The sequence below is a fragment of the Squalius cephalus genome (assembly GCF_949319135.1).
Source record: "Squalius cephalus genome assembly, chromosome: 21".
NCBI lineage: Eukaryota > Metazoa > Chordata > Actinopteri > Cypriniformes > Leuciscidae > Squalius > Squalius cephalus.
The window spans coordinates 28,777,165-28,803,673 of record NC_137142.1 but is presented as its reverse complement, the minus strand read 5'-3'; the positions used below and the strand labels follow the sequence as shown (position 1 = coordinate 28,803,673).

The 26,509-nt window shown below is 38.5% G+C and overlaps 1 protein-coding gene across 6 annotated transcripts in view; it reads left to right on the top strand.

Annotated features, from left to right (window-relative positions):
* The window catches only part of kcnma1a (potassium large conductance calcium-activated channel, subfamily M, alpha member 1a), a 185,309-nt gene that overhangs the window by 145,354 nt on the left and 13,446 nt on the right, over positions 1–26,509 (top strand). For 5 of the 6 annotated variants that reach the window (XM_079855912.1, XM_079855911.1, XM_079855909.1 and 2 more), the window contains 5 exons: positions 13,753–13,846; positions 18,683–18,806; positions 19,676–19,900; positions 20,371–20,563; positions 24,309–24,422. In XM_079855912.1, coding sequence (XP_079712038.1) covers positions 13,753–13,846; positions 18,683–18,806; positions 19,676–19,900; positions 20,371–20,563; positions 24,309–24,422 — 750 coding nt within the window. Of the gene's footprint in view, positions 1–8,508; positions 8,542–13,752; positions 13,847–18,682; positions 18,807–19,675; positions 19,901–20,370; positions 20,564–24,308; positions 24,423–26,509 lie in introns of all 6 variants that reach the window. The other variant, XM_079855907.1, reaches the window with a different exon arrangement.

Here is a 26,509-nt window from a genome sequence, read left to right as displayed (position 1 = left end):
TCTGACAGGAAGTCACTGAAGTAGAAGAGAGATTAATAGCTCAGAGTGTAGTCCACTGTCAGAGCAGCTCCTGCAGACATTCACATCATTTGATAGAACTGCATTTCCTTAAACACCCTCTTAATTATATATAGATGTGGCAGCACCTAAATGTTTGTTGTCATTTGCTAATGTTGGCTTGGTAGAATGAAGCAATATTAATTTTAGAGCATACATTAACATTAATATTAGAATGATGTATTGTTATTACATGACCTATATAAGCATTTGTCCAAACCAGTTAACCACAAGATGAATAATTCAGCTTCATTCCCAGTGACCTTTCACTGTGCACTTTTAAACTGCTGCCTTTAACTGCATCCTTGTTTATTTATTGTTTGTTTACATTAAATATAATTATTTAAAACTATATATGATGTTTCAGATGATAAACTATGTTTGATTGCACATGCACTACCGATTTTTTGTTTTTGAAAGTCTCTTATGCTCAACAAGGTTGCATTCATTTGATAAAAAATACAGTACAAACAGTAATATTGTTAGATATTATTACAATTTAAAATAACAGTTTTCTACTGTAATGTTTTTTTTATAACATTTATGCTTCTTTGCTAAATAAAAGTATTATTACATTATTATATAAATGACTGACCCCAAACCCTTGCAACAACAGTGAAATTTTGAGCTAAAATTTTGTATTACTTTATTCTCTTTTGTTGTCATCCCAATCATGTTTTGATGATATGCACTCTCCCAAAACTAAATTTCATCCGAGAAGAGGCCAATAACCTCACAATAAGGGAGATGAGGTTTCCATTGCTGTAATGGAAGTTTGTGTTCTTTTATTTCACCCTCTTTATGATCATTGACATACTTTTTGATGTATTTCCTTCCTTGCTGCCTTGGAATACCGCCTCTTTATTTAAACCTCTCACTGATAGTGACATATTGTGAGTAAAAACGGGTTTCCTGTGGCCCAGAGTACAGTCTGACTGTCTCACTCTGATAATAGTTCTATATATATATATATATCTATATATGTTGCATGTATCAGTCTAGCTGCTGCATCCTTCCTACACCTCTCATCTCTCCACTGTCCTCAGCCCAAAACAGTAATACAGCAGAATTTACGGGCCTGAAAATGACCTGTCCTAACCCCTACAAAGCAGTCTCTAATAAGATAGAAGAATAAGTTCTTGACCAATAACAGTTCCTCCCAAAGATTTACTCACAGTACCATTCTGAAATCGGTGATTCATTTCAGAGGTTGTTTGACTCTCCCGAAAACTCAACGTAACCTGTCATGACAATCTAAAAAGTCAAACAAGCCGATTGATTTTGCTACTATTAGTCATGGACCTCACCAGTGCCAAGGGGGGGGTGGGGGGGTGGTTGAGTCCACTTGAATCCGTCCCCTCGCTGTCAAAGACAATTTCGCATGCTGCTGTATTTTCAGAGAGCAGAAAGAGTTCTGTGGGAAGTTCTTCAAATTCTTAGACTTAACGAGCATCGTCTCCAAAACACAATCAAAACAATCTGGTCTCCCTCTTGCCTACAGCCTCCCCTTTGTCTCCACCATCCGGCCCCTGCCCAGCTTCTATACACGACACAAGAACCATCGGTCGAATTGAAATATTCTGAATTTCAATTCTTTTCAGTAGTTGGGTCCTTTTTTACTCACTGCCCTCACTGATAGGTGCATCTCTCAACATTAGGCTCACGGAGGTGTTGATCTAGCTGCTGTACACAATGCTGACCACTAGATGCCACTGTAGTTCTACAAATGAGAACGGAACAGAATGGGAACACTGAGGTCCTCATGAACCTATTTAGCAAGATTGCTATCAGCCAATGTGCACTGTAGGGTCTTCTCACTTGTCACCTAGGTTTCTTTATGTAGGTCTTCCCAAGGAGCCAGGGTGTTGTTCGCTTTATATCGGTACAGATGGAGGTGTGTTTGTTTTAAGTATTTTAATAATGTAAGGCTTCACTGTATCTAATGTAACTCTTGATTTAAGCATTTTTTGGTAAGTATAAGCTCAAAGTTGGCTATAATGTGCATATATGACCATATTATAAATCCTTCAGATATATTCCTTTCCATTAGTATTTTAACACATGACGTAGCCTGCTTTGAATTATAGGACGTTGTAGGGCGAGGAAAGACGATAGGGGTGCTGAGAGCATTCTTGCTAAATCGGGTTGTTCTGTTAAAGAGGCTTCAGTAATTAGGCTCTCTGTGTAGTCGTGTTCAGTCACTCACATCATCATGTTGTCTTGTGTCTCTTCCGCCCTCCATGTCTCACTGACTAACATAACCACATACTATGTGCTCCGATGAATGTCAACCCTCAAACTCTGAAGCGATAGATTTCAGCATGAAATGAAGTAGAAACCCCGCTGCTGCATGTTTCCACATTGCCTTAATCTGTTTCAGCCCCGTAAACAGTCGACCGGGCTGCCGTTTCAAGAGATACGACTGCGGTCGCCTCCCACTGCATGCCTGTTCTCCTTAATTTCAGCCATTCTGCATGGTTCTATTAGAATAACAGTCCCTGAGGTTATGGCTTTAAAGGCCAAGTCATTTACCGTATTATCTCTCCAGCATACAACTGAAATTGGCCTCTTAATTCAGGCTCATAACCTCAGATGGAAGTCAAAAGCAGGCTTTTCCCTGTGGATTGTTTGCTCTTTTGAGAGTGCCAGACTTGATTACGGTCCGTTAGCGAGGTGGCACCGGGAGAATGTGTACCAGGGACTGTTTTTAGTCCGATTCACAGCAATCATGCTGCTGTAGCCTCTCACCACAGCTCCTTTGAGAACCAAAAAATAAATAAAAATTGCATACACACATACATACTGTCCACGTAATGTATGTTTGAATAAAATGCGCAATGCATGCGAATGCATCTTCTAATCAGGGAATGAAGAAGTAGCCTATCGGCATGTTTACCATATAAATCTCCCAACCGATCCCTAATTGAGTCCAGTGATGAGCGTAGTTTGTCGAACAGAATAGAGCTCCCATGATAGAGCCTGTAGCACGTTGTGATGCCGATAACCTGCTGCTGCATGATGGGATACAGGTACGTGATCCTCTCCTTTAGATACAGAGGATGTTATCCAAAGAGGTTTCACTGCTGAACACATTCACCCATTCCTCTCTGCCTGAATGTTCCTTGCCCCAACCTCTGATCATATTGTCATATCTGACCTTTTAACCTTTTATGACATGATCAGCCTTAGGGCACGGCTTGACCCCAATGAGACCACTGCTTCCTGCCTAAACAAGCCCTCTATTAGATGTTTTCAAAGTCCAATTTGGTATTAACCTTCAAATTTGGATCGAACTTCACGTGTGCAGTGGGAACATAATCGGATGCTTATCCGAAGCGTACTTCAAGCGGGAGTGCAGTGGTCCATTTGCGGGTCAAACCTGTCAGAGCTTGCTGCTAAGGCATTGCACTTTTTGTTCCTGTTTGAAAAAGTTACCTTCAGACTTCCCTGGTTGAAAAACTCTTTTGATCCTTGCCATTAACCTGCTGCTTTCCTCTCCTCTCATCCAACACATGACTGTAGCCAAGATGTCCGTCTACAAGCGAATGAAACTGGCATGTTGTTTTGATTGCGGGCGCTCTGAGCGCGACTGCTCGTGCATGACAGGCAGTGTACATAGTAACATGGACAGTCTTCAGAGGGCCTTCCCACTTTCTTCTGTCTCTGTTCATGATTGCTCAACCAGTTTACGTGCCTGTAAGTTCGATCGACAAACCACATGCCGTTCGATGTCCGTGACCTGTGAGCGTGTGAGTGTGCGTGTGCGTGTCTGTGCCGTGTTTCATATGCTGTGTTTTACGTCTGTTTCGTTCCTCCATTATTTCCGTATCTGTGGCTTATTGGATGGTACACTAGTACATATTCTTTTTCGTTTGGTGAATTGGTGGTAGTTGAAGTGACGTGGCTTCTCTGTGTTAGTGCTGCAGTAGGTGCAGTAGGACTGTGTTGGCGCATGCTGTGTTAGTGGAGCACTTGTGCGGTGCTGGTGACATTTTGCAGTCACTGTTTTGGTGTTTACACTTTTACATGGCAGGTGTACATGTATCTGTTATATGATGTGCTTTTAATCGAATCCATGGGCTAATTGTGTACATTGACACTGATGATGTTTTGATGTTCATGTGATTTTTTTTTTTTTTTTTTGAAGACCCTTCTTCAGGTTAGGAAACATGCAAACAAATGACTAACTGTTTTTTCCCCACAGGTTCAAACACTGGGTACCCAAAATATTTTGGTCTTTGAATTTTGAATGTGTTCAATTATCACATGCCGTCTTTTCCTATTTCAAATATTAGAAACAAGCAAATGTAACTCAAATGTCCATCTCACTGGTCAAGATCCCTTTTGATTATATTTGTAATTGAGCAAAATTGGAAGGATATCAGTAAATGATAAACAGTCAGAACTATATATGTCTGTTATTTATTAAAATCATCTTTAATTCACATGCCAAACGCTAGATTGTGATTGAAAGGGATCTTAAGTGAGATTCTTCTGTTCATAAAGAGTAAGTATAAACTGGCAATGTCTTTTCTGCTATTCTTGGACAATCATGTTTTACAACCGCAAGCCATTAATGCCTCCACCATTTCCACTGGCTGAAATAAAACCTCTTCCTTTAGTAAAGTCCACATTTAGGTGCAATTGAAAAAACACGTCAAACTCTCCCCCTTTCCACAGGATCTGATCCTCCTCGATGATTTTCTCTTAGCCAGCAATCAGGGGAGAAAAAGTCAATGTGCTTTATTTAATGCCTTGTATACCACAGTGGGACTGTCAGGCTCAATGGGAAAGTTAAAAAGAGATCTCCTGACAGGAACTCAATTGAGATGGCGGTGACTCAGCCGATTGGATGAGGTCAGATGACTGACGCAGTTAGTTGTGTAAAGGACAGCGCTGAACAGGGGTCTTCTCATTAAGCCTTAGCAGATGTGAAATACTAAAGCGTCTGTCAATTAGGAATGGCAGCGGTGCGACCTACTATAAAAGCAGGGGTCAGTTCAGGCGATCGCATTTCCTCTACAACTGCCTTCCGACTGTTCGCCACATCAGCTTAGATTAGCATCAAACCCTATGATGAGGTTGACTTTGTGTCTTGTGTTTTGGTCTGTGGTGATATCCCTGGATACCAGTTACTGGTCATTACATAGTTGCTGATCTCTTCATGTAGCGTCATCCTTCATTGGTTTCATTGCTGCCGATTTCTTTCTGAATTGAGTGCGTTTTCGACAAGGCTGACAGCTAATGCCAGCTGCGGCTTTGTTTGACTCACTCCCATCGGTTCTGCCTCAGATCTAGCATTACATCTCTATGATGAGGAATTCACAGAGTTCCTCCATCTGACTTTGATTTTGCTCAATCAGTAATGATTTTCTGATGAAATTCTTTGAGCACTTCATCGTTATTTACCTTGTTCTGAAAATGTCTTTATATATACATATATATTTCTTTCTTTAAAATTTCTTTCTATATATTTTATTTTAATTTACATTTGTTTTGATCGCACGCTCCACACTGCAAGCCACAGTGGCTTCCTCTGTGACAACAACTTCCATTTGCATTTCTGTTTTGCACCAGTTTTCCTAAAGATTATTATTTTGTTCTTTTAAGCATGTGGGGTGGAAGTGCTACCTTATTTGTTATATTTTTTTTCTACATTTCTTCATAAATTACATTCACAATTTGAATGGAAACATAACTACTGGCACTCACCACTTGTGTTCAGAAAGCATAAATATCACCACATCCCTGCTCTAAGCATGATATGGTGGTTTTATACCTGCACATTATAGTAGCTCAGTTATTACTGAAATAAATACTACTCCCCTGGATGCAGTAATTTTGCTGAATGCATGAAACACGTGACAGTAAATGCACTCTGTTTTACAGAAGTGATGTTCCCTGGTGGGCGCTTTCTCAAACAGCCCTCATGCACTTTTTGTTCTGATTCTTTGCATGCATCACTCAGGATGGTAATGCTCCTTTCTTCCAAAGCCAGACAAAGAATTATTAGTATGAAAATGAGATGTGTGAAAAGCCGACACTGTCACTCTTTTGGCTGCAGTCAATGCCCAGAGAGTCTTTGACAAGGAGTAGGGAGCAATGTAACACTCATTATAGCTCTAGTGCACTGCACACTATTAAGAAGAGTTTTTTTTTTTTTTTTATCTCTGCAAGTGCAGGCTTTAGGGAGCAAATATACTGTACGAGTGAGTTAGCTGCCTCCGCTCTAAGTTACAATGACAATAACAGTCCCTCCGCTCCACCTGCCGAGACTTATCCCCTCATTACACGAGCTTTAAAGACTCTCAAGGTGCTCCGCATTGCAAAGGGTATTAATTCCTGTTTTGAACTTATGAGCCTTCACAAGGAAGTTTCCAGCAGGGCAATCTTAGACATGCCTGTTTTGTAAACAACAATCGCCTGGCAAGGCTGGCATACTGAGAGGGAAGGGAGAGAGGTCACTGCTTTTTTTGATTCTTCGGGGCATTTTTTCTCTCCTTTTTCCCTCTTGTCCTGCCTGCTCTGGATGGTTATGGAGTTTGCCGAGGATGTGCCGAGGATGGCTGGGTGGGGCGGCACGGCGCAGCCCAGAGAGTGGATCTTGTCCGCTCCTTGCAGGGTGGAACTCAGCACCGTCGGCTCTTATGCAGCCTGACATGAAAATTATGTTTGCATTTTCATTTCCCCAGCTCAGCTGGTGTGTCATTAAACTCAACCTGACAGTTCCTTACCACCAGGCAGGAGCAGGGCCGGTCATCCCCTCCGCCGTGTAGGACAGATGCTAGCCAAAGAGTCGGCCGACTCTTCCTGCGCCCGCAGATCGCAAGCGACATATGCCAGGACCGGCGCGGGGCCCCTGCTTGAGCGCTTGTGTCACCGCCCCGCCCTGGGCCTGCGATGTGACCTTTATGGCATCAGATACAGTACTTGTAACGAAAGATGAGACTTTGCAACGATGGGGGCTGCAGTATAGAACATCCTACATGCCTCTGAACACATCCCTCATTATGATTGTCTGCAAGATAAACTCAAACTCATAGCTTAAAGTCAACATGAAATCAAAATTGACACAATTTATTTATTTATTTATTTTTTAAATGATTTATCACTTTTTATTCCAAAGACAAAAATAGTTTGGCCTCATAATGTTTCATCAAAATGGCCTGATCTTCCTCTGAAATGTATTTCAAAAACCAAAATATAAAAGTTAGGTGAGTAACGCTATGCATTTTGCTGCCTTCTCCTGCATCGTCGTTACCATGCAACGGGTAAACAGCTGCTGCTTGATGATGCAAACGCACCATGGTTCGGATGCAAAAATATAATGTGAACATTATCCAGTGGGGGAGGGGAAGCAATCAAACTCTGGTTCGGACCAGGCAATCAAACACAGTGTGAAAACATCCTTAGACTTCACAGGCTATTGCATAATACCATAATAGCTACTTTTTAAGAACCCAAGTCCCACACACATTTTAAAAATGTATATATTTAATTAATTAAGTAGGCTAAATAATTGTAAATATTTATTTATTAAAATATTTGTTTATTATTGAAATATTGTGATATTAATAAAAAATTTTTTTTAAATATTGCAATATTAGTTCATTTAAAAATGTAATATTAAACATGAAATTATATTAATATCACAAATATTGGTTGCTATTTTTTCATTCAGAAATACAAAACATTACGGAAAGAAAATGGCAAATCATGCATTCAAAACATCAGTTAATATTCACTTTAATAGCTTAAAGGTTGTTTGCTTTGTCACAAATTTGTGGCATACAGTATCTTGATTCTCCCAGAATGCTATGCCTACAGTTAGGCGTTCATCTGCAGTTGACAAGATAGTAATTACTGATCAAAAATGATCAGCTGGCAGCATTTAATTTTTACGGAAGCAATTATGTGATGGGAGACATCTGTAATTTGTTGTTTAACTATTTGGTAAAGCCTCAAGATTGCTAACATCTGTTTGATCGGTTTCACTGGTTTTCATCAAATTGAGTGTCAAGGATAAAATGATGACTTATCAAAGCATTCTCTTTTCCCCAGCCAAATTCCAAATACCATAATGATCCTTGTGAGGTTGTTCGGATTTGGGCAGTATGTTCGTCATCGGTCTTGGGACGAGAATCCATCATTTGACTCTTAAAATGGATCCGTGATGTGGAAAACACTGAACAGGCAGCTTGATTTTCATCGCTTCGTTTAAGTCCAGTCCCTTCACTAATCACCTCTTTTGTTTTTTTGTTTCTTTAATCATCTCCTGCTTATATGATTATCTTCATCATCCTTTTTTTGCTTCTAACTGCTGTTAACTTGACTTTTCTTCCTCTCTGTCCTTGTGTAAGTGTGATGTACTGTCTTTCTGCTGTCTATCTCACACTCATTCTCTCTTTTTTCCTTTTTGTATCCACACTTTGGTCTCTGCGTTCCCCTCAGCCAAATATAAGTTTAACGGATATGTCAGATCACGTAAGTGTACTTCTCTGTTTTCCTCATTCCCCCATTCGTTCGTGCAACCTGCCTGCTTTGGCTCTTTGCTTTTGATTTTACCCCAACTAGCATTACAGCACAAAAGCTGCCATCCTCAGCTCTCTGTAGATTACTGGGGATTGATGGGAAGGGGGGCCGTGATGACAGTTTCTCAGCACTGGGTTCTGGTCAAATGCATCAGAGGGGCTGCTCGACTTTAAAACATGTGCATGAGAAAGGTCAGGTGCTGAATAGAGGCATCCATATGAAATCCAGATGTTGCATAAAGAGCTCCGTGTCCTTGCGAGGGATGATTGAAGAGCTAGAAATGCTATGATGTATTGCACGCATGTGTGGAGTCTTAGATACGTTTCTGTGTTGTGACGCCATCAACAGCAGATGGCGCTACAACTCCAGGGAAATGGGATCACAGCCACAGTCTGGGGTTCGGTTCACATGCAGCTAAATTTGTTTTAGGTAAATCAGACGCCAAACTAATGCTGAGAGAGGTTTAGCTTTATTGCTATTAAGTTTCATTTCATATGTAACCGTTTCGTGTGTTTTAATGTCATATGTAATCGTTTCATTATGTATTTGCATAGTTAATAGGCTGAAGTGAGTGTTTATTGTTTAAATGTTTTGTGTTCTATTTCTGCATCTGAAGGACAAAAAATGATTTTAATAGCAAAATAATCAATAAATAAATAAATAATAATTAAGAGAATTTAGGTGAAGTAAAATGATTGCAAGTGTATGTATAGCGAATTTATTTATTTATTTAGAGACACCATCAAATTCTATAAAGTTTCAAAATGGATTTTCTCACAGATGTGCTTTCTATAATTTAACAATGGCCTTGATAAGAATGCACAATTGTGGCTCGTCACAGGATTTGCATTTCATAAAGGGACAGTTGCCGTCTGGATTACTGTAAATCCACAGTGAAAGTGCCACAGCGGATGTTCTCTGTATAATGCTACTCGTGTTTGACAGGGGCCAGATGAATCCAGGAGTTATCTGTGGCGGCCTTTAAATCTATGCGGCAGCTGACGGCAGAAATAACCATCTATTTATTGCTCTGAGCAAGGTTTGGGGAGCGGGCGGAAACTGCTTTTCCACTTACACCAGATATTGGTTAACCTCTTGCCTTTTATGTAGATAGCATTAGGCTGGAGTCTTATGGCTCGGGTGGCAGGCGGTGAGCTTGATAACTCCCTGTGTGAAACACTTCAGGTCCCTTATACACACTGCATACTCCCGTCTGTCAGACAGCAGATTGTTTGTTATTTTGGTCCTTTTCGCAGCTTAATCTAAGACATTTTCGTGTGTTGTATGAAGTATTGATTTTCACACATTTTAGATATGTTGTTTTAACACTGCTTTGCCGTATATTGAGGCAGATTGTAAAGAGATTGCCGTGTTCCCTTGTGCAAGCACATCTCCTACCTGCACTGTGACCTGATTCATTCTGACGGTTATCAGGAATAATATGTTCATGCTTTGTTCTGTCTTGTCGCAGAGCAGGCAGGGAAGAAAGTGCTTCTAATTAATTAATGTTTATTAGCAATGGAAAAGCAAATGTCACATTGAACATTTCACCTAAAGCGCTTGGCAAGTGGTTAAGTAGTGTTTTATAAAACTTGAGGGGTCATCGTCAATTATTCAAAAATACGGCGGTTACCTTTATGGCACACAGATTTGTGGATCTGTCTGTAAATGGTAATCGAAAGGGTGAAATAAATGGCTCAACAATGAAAATCATGTCAACTTGTATTTTCATACTTAAATATTTATGTGATTCTCATGCAGTTCAGTGATAAATTATGAATGCTGCAGTGTTTTAATCATAATATATTTAGTTTAGAAGCACTAATGGCATGTGCTTTTAGACGACTTGTATAGCAATTTAAAATCTTATTTAAAACTATTTTACATTTTGTAATTATTATTTAACAAGGCACTTGGTTTTAATTTAAAGTTGATAGCAGTATGTTTGCAATACATTTTTGTGGGACCCCTGCAGAGCCTCTGACTGTCTGTTAATAAGTCTCTTAAAATAAAAAATCATTTGATTAGAAAAATATTAGACAATCAACTTTTCTTGTGACAAGTTTAATGTCATGTGGTTCGACTCCCCAGAAACGTAATGATATTTTTGCATTAACATTTCATTGATTTAAAAAAAAAGATCCTAAAAAGTATATTTAAAATTATTATTTTTTAAATGATTTAGATTGTCACACTGAAGGTGTAAATATGTTATTACATTTTGTTTGATGCTTACACCACATGACATTTTTAGAGTCATTACATTATAAAAAAAAAAAAAAAAAATCCAAATCCATATTAAACTAACACGAATACAAAGAATATAATTTTTTTTTCCTTTTCTTTTTCGTGGAACCTGTTAATGGTATATGTCACTGACCGAAATCACAGTCATCTCTCATTGTTTTGTCTTCCACTGTTTGACAGTAAAGGAGGAAGTTAGAGCGACTTGTCAAAACCGCTCGATCGAACTGGATAACAGCATGGCTGTTCCCAACACTCTTCCCAGTGTGCTGCCGGTTGTGGGGTGCTCCACGACTGCCGTCCCTCTTGTTAATAACCGGAAAGGAAGTCTGCTCCCTCCGGCACCGCCCTCACAGTCACGCCTCAGCCTGGCTGGACTGAACCGGGCCCGCAGCCTGCCCGGAAAATACCGCTACCGCCCCAGCACCTTGTCCTCCGCGCTCGTCCCCACGCACTGTAGGTTGTGCTTTAGGACGCATTAGTCAGTGCTACCGCAAACAACCCCTTCCTCCTGCATGGGTCCCTGCAGTCACTGCCGCGTGCATGTAGAGCAGCTAGTGGCTAATGTACCCCCTGTCCCAGCACTAAATGTGTGGGTGTGTGTGTGTAATGTGTGTAACCACAACTGTAACCACCATCAATGGGAGTATAGAAGTACCAGAATAGCTACAGTAGTTTACCCATCAAATACCGTGGGATACAAGACCACTAATTAAAATGTTTTTTGGGTTTTTTTTTTCCAGTGCGTTTGTTTCTATTCTATTTTATTTTATTTTTTCTTTCTCAATACTTTTTTTCAAAGTCTGGGTTTATTTCCAGGTTTAAAATAGATTATAATTGTGATCTCAGACTTTTAGACCTCATTGTAAACTCGTTGTCATAGACACCCCAAACTGTAGTGTTTCTTATTTCTCTTGTATCTCTGTTGTGCGTTAAAGCTTGCATCAGCCAGTTGTCTTTCTGAAGCAGAGGAGACAGATGTCTAGCTCAATCGTTCTGATCGGCGACACAAAAAAGCGAGGGCTATAGGTGCCCGTGGTATGGAACAGCAATCACACTTTGGTGGGCTGATCCTATTTTGATTGAGGTTGTAAAAGTGCCGTAATGTAATTTGGAACAAGCAGAGACTTGCTGAAATGGCTGTGTTGCAGGTGGAGTTATTTCATTGTTAAGCCTCTTACTGAAGGGCACCACTGTAGCTCGTAAATCTCCGCCGCCTAATTTGGAGGAGCAAGGGCAGGAGAGAGCGGTCCGGCCCAGCCAGGCCACTCGCTCAACAACCATAGTAAAGAACAAAGGGCCACTGCACCGCTGTCTTATCAGTAGTGATATTTTTAAAGTTGATTACCGTCTCACATTGCTCCCTCCACAGTGTAATTTCAAATGTCAAGCACTGGCATTTGGTGAAGACACAGACAGCGTCTTTTTGCTTAATTTGTCTTTTTTCATTAGAACAATTAGATGACAAAGGGAAATCAGAGATATACAAGTATATGTTTGCAGTATTTGTCTCTAATATTTTGCCGTGCTGCTGATGGATTTCTAACAGTGCCACACTATACTGTAGCAAGTTTGCAGTGTTTTGGAGTTTGGTTTTCGGTTACTAGTTTGTCTCTAATACAAATCAGACCAAAATGTTGTGATCAGTACCTGGTATCATACTCAAATACTCATTGCTATGCAGAAAAAAACCCTGAATAGTACTGTATAATATAAATATAGTAGTGAAGCATAAGAAATATTAAATCATTTCCAAAACAAAAACATTATGTACTGTGGTATACATGGAAATTGGTACATGCAAAATTCCAGGGCTGAAAACATTTATTAGTTTTTATTGCATCATATTGAATGATTTCTCCCCTACTAAAAGGAACAGTTCACCCAAAAAATGTTTTGTCTCTTTTTCTGTTGAACACAAAAGGAGCAATTTTTAAAAATGTCCATGCTTTTGTTTCATGCAGTGACAGCAACTCTAAAATTTAATTTTACTCCAACACTCACAAATCTCATTTGTGCTCATGCTCAATTCAGATATGGTAAATGTTTTGATGCGTGGGCCAGAATTTGACGCTATTGTCATATGAAAAAGAGGACCAAGGACATTTTTCATAATTACTCCTGGAAGAATAAAAGTCATATAGGTTTGGAAAATGAAGGTGAATGAATGATGACATTTTCATGGTTAGGGTGAACTATTCCTTTAAGTTAAGCTATAGTTTTCAAATATTTCAGATTAGTATATTCATATCATCTCCAAAAGTTTAAGGAGCTCAACCTTCAGACAGCTTCAAAGCTCACACATGATGTGTTTATAAAGCGGAGAGCTTGAGACATTCACAGGTCCCTCAGTAATGTCCTCTTGGAGAGGCGTTTCAGAATGAGAAGGCTCAGTTCAGGGTGCTTGTTCAGCGCTGAGAGTGCTTGTGGTACGGGGGACAGACTCACAGTGGAGCCATCACTCACGGCTCTCTGAGTGATGAGGATTGATTTTGCCATGTAGTCACCCATTAAAAAACACACACCAAATTACTCTTCTTTTTCTTTTTTTTTCCTCTCTGTCATTGTTCAAGCTCATGCCCTCCAAACAATGACAGAGAGGTAAAAGAGAGTTTGATCATTTCGATACAGATGGAAATAGATCCGCACAACTCTTTGAAAAGCAGAACTCATGAGAATTCATGGAAAACAGGGTGTAAAACTTAATGGTTGTCCTTCAGGTCTGTACTTGCTATCTTTAAGTGTACTTTTGTCCATACTAACACTCTTATCTTTCTATTTTTGGAGGTCTTCTCAGATTTGAGTGTTTTTTGCAATGATTGATTGAGTGTTGGCTTTTGTGTTCTTTAGTATGTCATCTCCAGCACACTTTACAATCCCAGCTGTCCACAGTCTGACACTCTTTGCATGTGTTTGCAGTCGAAGATGAGCATCCGTCAACACTGTCACCCAAAAAGAAGCAACGCAACGGAGGCATGCGAAATTCACCCAACTGCTCACCCAAAATGACGAGGTAAGACATTGATTTCAAGACGCTCCCTCCACCCTTCAAAAGGAAAGAGAGGCAGAGACAGGACGGATGGTGCTGGGATGGTGGGAGAAGGAAAAAGAAAGTGTGGAGGGAGAGAAAGAGAGAGAGAGAGAGAGGGGGGAGGGGAGAGCAGGCCTTTCAGGCCGAGGCGTTTGAGCTGTCAGCCTGTCAGCGGTTAATGATAGAGCTGAAATATTTCTGTCATGAAAGCAGCTATGAAAAGCTGTTTGAAAAATACTCTTGCTTTAAAGTCTCAGCTGTCATCTCCCCCCAGTCCCGTCCACATGTAGTTCTTAAACAGCGGTGGCACTAATGACGGTGCCAACCAATCAGATACGCCAGCATGGTTACTTAGCCTCGGGGCTCTTCATCTATTGTGGGAACCCCTGTGAGGAGTGTTTTTCGTACTTAAGGCCATATGTGAAATGTATCATCGCAATCAAAAATGAATTCAAATATTACCTTCCTTTTATCCTGTCCGCTGGAATTATAATGCTGTTAATTGATTTTGACTGATAAAAGGACTTGCTTTCCGCCCATGTGGCCAGGAGACGTTTATGCAGAGGTTGTAAAAAATGCAGACAGAGACAATGCCCTCCGTTGCACATCATCATGTGAGAAAGTGTTGCTGAAGGTCTGGAGGAAGGGGCAACTTTCTGCAAAGTGATAGCCAACATGCTTGATATTATTTGTTTTCGCATTTCGAAAAATCAGTTAGTCATATTCTCTAAGTTGTGATATAATATAATGCCAGCATGATGTTGCAGGCTTATTATTACTTTAATAATAGTTGTAAAATGTAATATTTAAATTAATCTTTTACATGAAACAGCAGTTTTAATTGTATTTTTTTTTTTTTTAGTCTAAGATTTACTTTTATTTGTTTAATGTTTTACTTTTAATTTAATTATAGTTTTTTTTATTTAACATTCTATTGTTTTGTTTAAAAAATAAACATTTTTATTTCATTTTATTTTGTTTATTTCCATTTGTGTGCCACCCACAAGGCATTTCGCTGTAGCGTATAAAAAGTAACCCAGACAGAGGTCTCCAACATGAATCTCTCCCCAAAAGAAGCAATTATGTTGAGTTTTACATACTGTAAACTGTCAGCCCTGCAGAGGATCTCGCCCTTTAGTCTGCTTTCCAAGTGAAAATGATCAATGTTCAATTGTTTCTTTTCGCTCTCAGTTTTAAACAATAAACTGCGAGAGGAATGAAAAAAAAATAGCTTTCAGCGATTGCTCAGAAGGATCTTTTTATTCTTCAACTTACAGCACAAAACTGTTTTTCTGAGCAGATTTGAAGGTCCCCGTTTGCCATGTAATGTATGCATCGGCTCTTTGATCTACAAGTGATAATAATTCTTGGGAGTTATTTACCCTGTTTTGAAACGCTTCAAAGCGGTGTCAAAGTTTTCTGTGCTTTAGGGTGCCTGTGTGTTCAGCTGGCTCTTGGGTACTGGATGACAGGTCCTCTGTTCTAGGTGTAAGCTTTTTCAAGCCAAAGCCCTGGAGCGAAACATCAAAATTACCAAAGACCGACCCGTGGACTCCCTCAACCTGTGCCCTCCTTGTCAATATATTACAACATACATTGAATACCTCGCCTTTACAAGGTGCGTTTTATGCAAAATGAAAAGCGTTTGTTTGAGGGAGCCTTAGGGATACTTTATTCAACAAGCAGGAAAGGGAAAAACAGCCAGAGTATACCATATCAAGTATGGTTTTTACAGGCTTCTGCGCCTCCAGGCTGTCGTAAATAAATAATGATCAACAGATTGGCTGTGGGTTTTTGAAAAGTATGCCTTTGTCAGTTTGCATGATAGGGAAAATTTTCAAAGCGAGGAGCTGCTTTCATAGGCTGCTGGAGAGGGATTCGGGGAGCCAGTGACTGCCAAGTGATGCGCTGGAATAGCTGAACGCTGTTTGAAAAGCAGCTCGCCCGGCTCTCAGGGCAACTTCTGTTCTCTCTCGCTCTCTCTTTCCCCAAATGCACGTCTAGGACGCTCCTCTGGACATACCAATTAAATGGAGAACTTTCTGTCCTGCTTAGGGTACCCGATAATTTCCTATAAAGTTCTCTAGACCTTTTCTTTTTAGCTTAAATGTCTATTTTAAATGAAATAAATGTATTTCTGGGTGTTTTTATTTGCGAAAGTTGATTTAGAATGTCTGAAATATTACACAATGACAGTATCATGCTTCAAAAGGACGCTTCAAAGGAGACACAACACGTCTAATTGTGGGAAGTCACAATGCATTTGTCGGGTTCCCTAGCAGCAGCGAGTAACGTCACATATTTTATTCTGGAGTGGCATGGCGCGTTGGATTGTGCTTGTGACTGGCAGGCAGCTCTGACAGCGGGTGAGAGATAGCTATCTTGGCAGAGGTGCACTGCGCCAGTCAGTATGTTGAGGGGAGATTGAAATGACAGAGGTCCGTAGAGTGAGTGGTGAAACATGCGCCACGTAATAAAATATTCAGTCAGGGTGTAAAAGCACTAAATGCTTTCACTGTTATTAGCACCTGCACACAGTCTGATACCATCTCATGCACGCATGCTAATTGACACATTTCTGATGTGATATTTTAGCAATCAAACACAGTCTAAGCGGCGCGTTTCACTGAATTAACCTGCTTAGGAAGGTGAGAGAGGAATAGAGGGAAAAAGTAATCATGAGGTTTGTAATATGACTAGAATTTCCACGTTTTTACTACCACAAATCTGTTGTTGCATTTTGTCTGTGCAGTCGTTGAATATTGAAATTAGTATTTGTGCTTCACATAACCGTGCAGTTATTTTAAGTGTAAATTAATTTTCCGGAATATTATCTGACATTATGCAAATATGGAAGGTGAGGCAGAGGTCCCATCATTCATTATTAGAGTGATTAACAAGGGCCTAATGCAATTTACAAACCTCATTTAGTGCTGTTTTAATTACAGGGTGTTGCAGAACAAGGCATAACAGGCACGGTATTATTATGTCAGTTAAATTACATCACATTCATGAGATAAAATAATACACCCGGGTGTTAATAAATAAATAGCTATTCATTACAATGATAAATCCAGTAATTTATTGGCCGTGCTCTATATTTAAGCTTCAGACCATCAAAACTTATAAAGCTGAGCTGTTTCATGTAATAACATTTTATTTATTATCATTATCAGACAGGACTAGTTTAAAAAAAAATGTTTAATTGTTGAAATCCTTTGTAAATGGTTGTTAATCTAGCACTTTGGATAATACTATCACAATAGCTGGGTCGAGCAGACTCTGAGAGAGCATGTTCCCCTGCAGCCGTGTCTTAGAAATGGGGCTTTGTTGTCTGCCCCGAGGCCATTTCCTCAAAGGCAGCCTTTTTGGCCCATCTCAGTCCCGGTAACATGCTGCACTGTGGGTTTTAGTTGACAGTTTTATGCATTTACAAGGGTTCTGTGGTCTCTCACAAAAACTGGCCTGAAATCGTGAGTATCTATTCAAAAGTCACTGAGGGAAAACAAATTGTAATATACCTGAACTAAAATACACCCATAGCACAAAGAAATGACTCAAGAATTTCATGAATTTATTATTGCCATCTAAATCATATATTGGGAATATTTAATACATTGCCTATCCCTAGTAGTTATTTTAATAATTCAAATTTATTGGCAAATTTTTTTGCTATATTTTTATCTGCATACATTTCTGCTATAACGGGCTGAATATTTATGCAAACAACAAATTTTATTTGTCTGTTTTAAAGAATGTTTGAATAATAACAATAATAATAATGTTATATTGCAGTAATTCATTTTGTTTCATTGTTTTTGAATTTGACCGAAAACAAATGGGATTTGAAATTCAGTCAAAAGTGAAAATAGACATTTTTATATATCTGATAATATACATTGGGAAAAAAAATTGTGATTGGTGTTATATATTCTTGTATTGAGTATATTAAACTGTGCAGGCATGTCTATATTGAATTCTACCAATAATTCTGTATTTGAGGCAGAGAATGCAACCATAACAAGCTCAAAACAGCACTCCACTACATGTTTTTGAGTTGCTATTCATACCAAACATCCATAGACCAGGCATCAAATTAACATGGCCACACATTTGGTTTGTGAATTCTGTTTTTCAGTTGTATAGTTCAACTACTGAGTTTAAAAAGCTTTCAAGGGAGTTCACTAAAATGAATGCGAGTTGTACCCAAGTGCTGGGACTTCTTTCACGGTCAACATGCCCCTCAGATCAGCTTCAGCAGGGCGCGCTGATATAGGTTAGCCTGTTTAGACGTGACATGCTGCTGAAACTTTAATGGCCTTCAGTTTGGGGGAGCAAAATGTGATTGGGCAAATTCCTAAAATATTTAAAGTGTGCCTCTGTTAAAGCTTTTACCGTTGGACGCATCACGTCAGGAGTGATGCGGAGTAAAAGCCGGTAATTGGCGTTCCATTCTGGTGCCACTCAGTCACTGAAGTGCTCTGGCTCCATCTCTTCCACTCCAGTGCTGTCACCGGAGCGGACTTTGATGACTCCGCAGTCTTGGCAGCCCGGAGAGAGCTGCAGTTATGATGGAGTCCAATGCACAAATTCAATCTGACAATGATAAGCCATGTCAGCACAAGGCTGTTTACTGCTTATTTATTGTCGATAGACGTCTATTGAGATGTGCAGAAAGTTTGTCCTTTGACAAATGTCACAATTAAGCCCAGAAGATAAATTCCCACTGTTGCATTTTTACTAACCTTCATTTGCAAATAGGGCCAGCGAACATGTTTTCTTCTTACACATTTTCTCCTCCTTATGCTCTCTTTTCAGACATGACCCTCTGCTCATTCCGGGAAACGAGCAGATTGAGAACATGGATGCTAATGTGAAAAGATACGACTCTACTGGAATGTTTCACTGGTGTCCATCCAAAGAAATTGAGAAGGTCATTCTGGTAGGTATCTTTCTAACTGCAGTGTGTTATAAATCACCTAGTCACAAGAATTTTACCTTTATTGTTTCAGAATTAAGGACATTTTGAGTGCAATCTTAAGATCTGAGAGTGAAATAATACCATATTTACATCATTCATATTCATGCAATGTTCTTGTAGCACTATGATAGCACTGATTTTGTCCAGTTGAAAACAAACAAAAAAAACACATAAAAACTGTTCACATCTCATTTCATTATCAGTCATGCTCAAATTGAATGCTGAATCCAGTGTTTCAAAAGCAGAAGTATTATTATTAAATCTCGCATTTATGAAATCTTATTTTACTTGCTTTAAGGGAAAACAGAATTATATCATGTTCTTTTACACACACAAAACTAAATGAACGTCATATATATGAGAAATAAGAATAAAAAATAAAAAAAATGATAAGATTAATAAATAATAAACAATTAATAAAATGTGTATAATTTTTAGTATTATAAATTTGTCATGTAACACAATTTGGGAATAATTATACAGAAATCACTGATGATTCCTCAAAGTACCCAAGGTCACTCTAGTTTTGAATGTATTTGAGAAGTGTGACATGTTTTGTTAGTGTGTATGTTGTACAGTCAACGGACATTTCATATATTTGCACTTTTAGAGACACAATTACTAAGTCAACATTAAATAAAATATCTATGATACTAAAGCCATTGTACATTTTAGAATTGTGCATATGTATGCTCATTATTACAATATGCCATTTTGAGCAAGTGCATTATATATTTACCCTGTAAACAAGTGGCAGTATATGAGCTCTTATTCCATTCTTGCTGACGAGATTGTAACTGTCTTTTTTGTTTCTGTCTTTTTCACCACAGACACGCAGCGAGGCCTCCATGACGGTTTTAAGTGGGCATGTAGTAGTCTGTATATTCGGAGATGTCACGTCAGCTTTAGTGGGGCTTCGAAACTTGGTGATGCCTTTGAGAGCAAGCAACTTCCATTACCACGAGCTAAAGCCCATTGTGTTTGTGGGCTCATTAGATTATCTGAGGAGAGAGTGGGAAACACTTCACAACTTCCCCAAAGTCTCCATCTTACCTGTGAGTATACACGCATTGTAAATGAGCCTAGAGCTTTTACACCTGGAGAAAACAAGCTGTCTGTAAACGTTATGCATTCATGTGACTCAAGGAGTAAGACCTTATTTTACAGCAGATGTTCCCTTTTACAAGCTTTTTGCATGGAGTAGCGCCACCACAATTTGTTTTCAAGTGTTGATGTTCTGGCAGCAGGTTCCTGTGGGTCGTGTGAATCTCAGGCTTTGTTTTCTGCTCTTGTGCTTGTTAGCATCGCCTTGACTGAGTATGAAAAACGAAGCCAAAAAGCTGCCATCAGCAAAGGCTAGCCTTTAGATTAGACTACATCTCTTCTTCCCTCAGCGCATAGTTAGATCAGCTGAATGTCACTGCCTTTAGAAAAGTAAATACTTGTTAACTAATTTCCCTGAGCTCTGTGCCGTCTTTAATTTGTTTTTCTCTTTCTTCCTCTTTTTCCTCTCTCTCCGCTGAAGGGTACGCCATTAAGTCGAGCTGATTTAAGAGCCGTCAACATCAACCTCTGCGACATGTGCGTTATCCTGTCAGCCAATCAGAACAATATCGACGATGCTTCACTGCAGGACAAGGAATGCATCTTGGCGTCTCTTAACATCAAATCTATGCAGTTTGATGACAGCATTGGGGTCTTGCAGGCTAATTCCCAAGGTAAGGAGTGGCCAAGAATACTTCAGCACGTAGAGAATACCTCTCAAGAGCTTTAGACTGTGAAACCAGCACTTTACTGTGTGCTTTCAAAGACAACAAGGTCCAATTATATGCCCAAATGGTTTAATAAAACAAGGGGAGACATGAATTATCTAAGAATAAAAGCACGGCTGACATTTCAAATGTTTGTGCATTAGGAAAGACAATTAAACAGTCATTTAGACACTTTATGCAAACATTAAATGTCTATGAAACTAAAGACTGTTATACATTGAAGAATTTGCATTTCATGCATATGTATATCCATTATTGGAAACTGCATGCAATTCTGAGCACGTGAATTATATTTTTTCCCTGTATTCAATGCTCTGAAAAAAACCCATCCCTAACGTTTTTGTGCAGATTGCAAATTTGCCTCCAATTGCTGGACCGCAGCAGATTTGTTTGCCGACAAATTGACTCAAACAGATTGTTTATGCATTCAGATAAACATGTAACCCTCTTGTGCCCATCAGGATTCATCATCATTAAACAGACTGTACAAATCAGCAGCTTCACTCTCTCAGCTGCTCTTCATTACGTAAATTATACACACCGCACAAGCTGGCCCACAACAATTAACATTTCAACCATTATTGAGTATCTACTTTTTGCACAGAAAGATGGATTTAAAGCTTCAAAATGACAGCTTTCAGATGAAATGTGTCCAATATTGTCCCAAAGGCTCGCGCTGAACAGTGTGTAGTGTTGAGGAAGAGCACATCCCTCTGCTGTGGATGATAATAGATGGTAATCATACTCTTCGTGCACGTGAAGAAAACGTCATTACCAGGCCCGGAATAAATCTGTTTGAATTGTCTATGCTGATTTTGAGGAATTCTGATTTCAAAGTGGAGTTGAAAGTACTTTAGCCTTATTAGTGACTGAACGCATAATCAAATTAGCCAAAATATTTTGTGTAGAAATTTGTGACTGATTTCTAGTTTGTGCACATATTCCATGAGTGCTTGGTCATTACTACTCTCTCAATTAGTTTAACTCAACATCTGGCATGATCAACAGCAGAGCAATGTTGTGTAATAAAGATTTATTTAATTAAAACAGTGTATTAGAACATAATTTATCCCGCAATGAACAGTTTTCTTGTTCTCCGTTTATTCCCAAGTAAACTTTTGCAGCAATAAAAATAACAAATTATTCATGTCTTTTCCCCAGATTGTACTTCCAACTTGGCAAATATGTAGTTTTATTATTATTGTTTATGTTACATAATTACACATCTTTGATAAAATAAAATAAACCATATAGGTGTAATAAATTACATCATACATTTACATCATGGTAAATATTCTTACCCTCAGCACCTCGCCGTTTCAGTGCGGCTTGTTAAACTTGCACAGAGGGTGTTATTGAATAAATCAGCAAGCCTTTTGCCAGGAGAAAGTACTACACAGGACACTGCTATCAGTGCTTAAGGCGTCTTTGAATAAAGTACACAAAGTCCAGGCTACATAATGCATTACTGTTGAAAACAACAAACTAAAGCAGAATTTATAGCGTGACTTTAAGGTCTGTGTGGAGGGCGAATAACTTTATGAAGTGTGATCGATGTGCAACAATAAACACAAAGTTGCACAAGACCAAGTGAGATGTGGTTAGACTTGGTCTTGAAAATTAGCTGGATTACTACTTTTTAAAAGATACGACAGTTTTAATGTGTTTAAATTCTATTGACATATTCCTATATAAATATAATCAGAAACTATAACATGCACAATATTTATCTCTTCTGGAAATATTGGAGATGTTCCTCAATACTATTGCTTGACTTCACAACTGTCTTTATCTACTATCACTTAGTATTATGTTTGTTTGGAGATGCTCGAATATGAATTAAAGGAGAACTCCGGTCAATTTTAACATTGAGCTCATTTTTTTGTACATTTGGAGTGCTGTCAATACAGAGAACAACGACAAAAATCGGTGTTGCCTACACCGTGTTATCCTCTTTTTAAAATTTGCACCCTGTTGACTTCAATGGGGCCAGTTTTAAACCTGATTTTAGCCTCTTAACATCCTTTATGTGTCATTACAAGTGCACAGGTCATGTGAGTGATTCCTTCGGAGTGAATGCGGGTCAATCTGACTGCAGTAGATGTGAAAGATATGAATAAAAATGATGTTTATTCGGCCAGCGCACATACCTGTATTTACATCCTGTTTTCGGTCGAAGTCCATAGTAATCGATTGTCGAGTTCACGTGCATGATCATAGGTACTAAACCAATGCGCGTGAACTCGACAATCGATTACTATGGACTTTGACCGAAAACAGGATGTAAATACAGGTATGAGCGCTGGCTAAATAAATAACATTTTTATTCATATCTTTCACATCTACTGCAGTCAGATTGACCTGCGTTCACTCCGAAGGAATCACTCACATGACCTGTGCACTTGTAATGACACATCAAGGATGTTAAGAGGCTAAAAGCAGGTTTAAAACTTGCCCCATTGAAGTCAACAGGGTGCAAATTTTAAAAAGAGGATAACACGGTGTAGGCAACACCGATTTTTGTCGTTGTTCTCTGTACTGACAGCACTCCAAATTTACAAAAAAATGAGCTCAATGTTAAAATTGACCGGAGTTCTCCTTTAATGTTTAGTTTCAGTGGACATTCTGAATATTCTGACCCAAAATTCTGGTTAACACAGGCACATACCAGCTGTCTTATTCATTTTTATAGAGATCAGAATGTTTACTTAATCTGGTTATGAGAGAATATGACCAAATTCTGATATAATAATAGTCATTGAATTGTTGAGATGCTTTATAATGTGAAATATTTGTACACTTATCCAGCAAATCTATGAAAAATAAACAATAAAAAAACAATACAATCAACAGTACTATCGCTCTTTTGTATCAGCATCCAAATTGCTCTTATTTATAAGCTGAAGCAAATATGTTATTCAGAATGCCAGATGGTTGACTCTGACTGTCACTGCATATCTGATGTCTTCACAATTCACACAACAGGAGACGTGATTATTCTCTGCACATTTAAGACAAAGTCTTAATCTCTCTCTCTGTTGTGTATTCTTTTGTTAAGATCTATAAAGAAAGCTAGTCTATCGAACTTCTCCATTGAAAAGGACAACCTCTTGTACAGAATTCTGCAGGCCTTTGAAAACTTTGACCTGAATCTTTTCCCTGCATTATGTTTGTCACTGTAAAAACTATACGCTTGCATTTTTCTCCAGTCGATGGATGTCAAAACAGGGCCAATGCATTATGCATATAGCATTACTGATTTAAAGTGTTTACTTGTCAGCTTGAGGAAATGCAAAAGTGTCAAGTCATGTGAATTCATACTCTTGTCACTCCTGCTTGTATTTCATGGCATTTCGCATAAAAGGTTTTCAGGATCCACTTCACCAGTTTTACGGTAACAAAATGAACAGCATATAAAATTTATACCTGCTGGTTGATGGAAGGCATCAAATGCTAAATATACCTGAGCTGACCCTTAGAAACGGATGATCTATATTTCACTGTTTTAGACTAGCATGACAGTCCACTCGTATCCTACCACCACAAACTCTACAGTATGTTCAGTACATTTAGAATCGTACAAAGAAAATCTTCAATAATCTAATCTCACCATTGTAAACCTTTTTTTTTTTTTTTTGGCACTGTAAGCAGAGTAGAGAATTTGACAGTCTCATTCCTCTTTCTCTTCCAGGTTTCACACCTCCGGGGATGGATAGGTCATCTCCTGATAACAGTCCAGTGCACGGCTTAGTGCGGCAGGCATCCGTCACCACGGGATCAAACATCCCGATCATAACTGAACTTGGTGAGACGCAACTGCAGTCATACTGCTAACATGTCAAAGTCAAGTGTGATTAGAATCTAAACTCCCCTATCAAGTTACACTGATGTGTTTCTTATGAGGTATGTGTCTGTGATGTGTATAATGGCACACCTGAATATTTCACCGACTGGGTCAAAGTCGCGTCCTCGTCAGTTGTGCCTTTAATGCACTGGAAGAGACCTAGACTTACAGGGAGAGAAAAAAAGCATGTAGTAGCAAAATGGATTCATTTATAAATAACAATGAGGGTGGCACTATTCCCATGGTGGGGGGACTCATGAAAGTTTTAGATCTCAGAGGGCACTAAAGCACCAGAGACCGGCCGCTCCAACTCTCCACTGACCCAATTACAGCGTGTTACACCAGAAAGCCTTCGAAAGAGAATGGGCCTTACAGACACTTAAAACTTCATTCAAAACACGCTCCTCACACATTCACATATGTTCTGCTAAGACATACATTAGATCCAGAAGTCCTCCTCCCTGAGGGGTTACAAAGTCCTACATCTGGGACACACAGGGCCTGGTTTACTAATGTTTGCTGGCGTTTTCATATTGGTAGAAGTGAAACAAATAATAATAAAAAATATCTTTATTTTACTCAAGTATCATTATAATCATTAGAATCGTATATAAAGGCTCACCATGTCATGTGTCCTTAAAGACATTGACTAATACTTGACATTGACTAATCCAAAAGCTAGAGTTTGACTTTGTGTTGAGAGGATATTTTCAGCCTCTTGACAGTGTCCCTCTGTAATTCAAGAAGCAAGAAGCTGGATATTCAATCTTATAATAGAAGAATTGTAGACATGCTAAAAGTGTAGTTAACATAAATTGCCACTTGTTTATCGTGATGTGAATTGGTTATTTCTTAAATAAATATTCACATGTTGTTTTCCTAAGATACTCAGATGATCATGGCTAACAGGAAATTTGAAGTGCTCTCAAAATGAACTCAAAATGGAGAGGAGTTATTCTTAAAGCACTAAAAGACAAACATTTAGCATTTATGGTAACACTTTATTTTAGTGTCATTTTTACATGCCGTTACTATAGTAATAATTATAAATAACTGATAACAAAATTACATGCAATTACTCTTAAATCAAACCAAACCTTAACCCTATAGTAAGTTAATGTTGTAACTTAATATTACTCATTACTTAAATGTATAATTACAGTGTAACAACGGCACCTTAAAATAAAGTGTAACTGCATTTACATACTGACTCTGAGTAACAAGTCAGTAACGGAAGTAATGGAATAAAGTTTCCTTGTTACACGTCACATGTAGTTACAATATAAATTACATGTAACTAACTTTAAACCACACCTTAATGCTAAACCTAACCCTATAGTAAGTACATGTCGTTTATTAATACTCACTCAGTATAATTTATAATTGTCAATGGATAATCAATGGATCAAAATCAATGGATAATATATACTACCATTCAAAGGTTGGGAGGTTAGTTTGATTTTTTTTTTTTGTTGTTGTTGAAATAAATAATTACAATAATTTGATTTAGCATGGACACATTTAACTGATCAAAAATTACAGTAAAGACATATATAATGTTACAAAGATTTCTATTTCAAATAAATGCTGTTCTTTTGAACTTTCTATTCTTTCAAGGATAAAAGAAAACAAAGATTTCGGAAGGATCGTGTGACACTGAGGGCTGGAGTAATGATGCTGAATATTCCATTTAGAATAAATTCCATTTTTTGTTCCAATTCCAGTTGTTGTTATACATTGTGTAAAATGTACGTCTTCTTGTCATCATTAAATTATAGTATAATAGTTTTAAATTATAGTATAAATAAATATATGGGCTATCGGCCACTATCTAGATGTCGGTATCACCATCAAGCCATTTAAAGAACTCGGTATCACCATCAGCCATTTAAAGAACTCATATGGATCATCGGTTCAGTGGATCAAACTGATACCGAGGTTTTGCTGTAATAATTTAACTAGAAGTTTGTTGCAGTTTAAATTGTGTAAAGGTACATGTAGCGTAAAATTCAGTTAAACAATTCACAGTTACTTTTTTTAAACACATC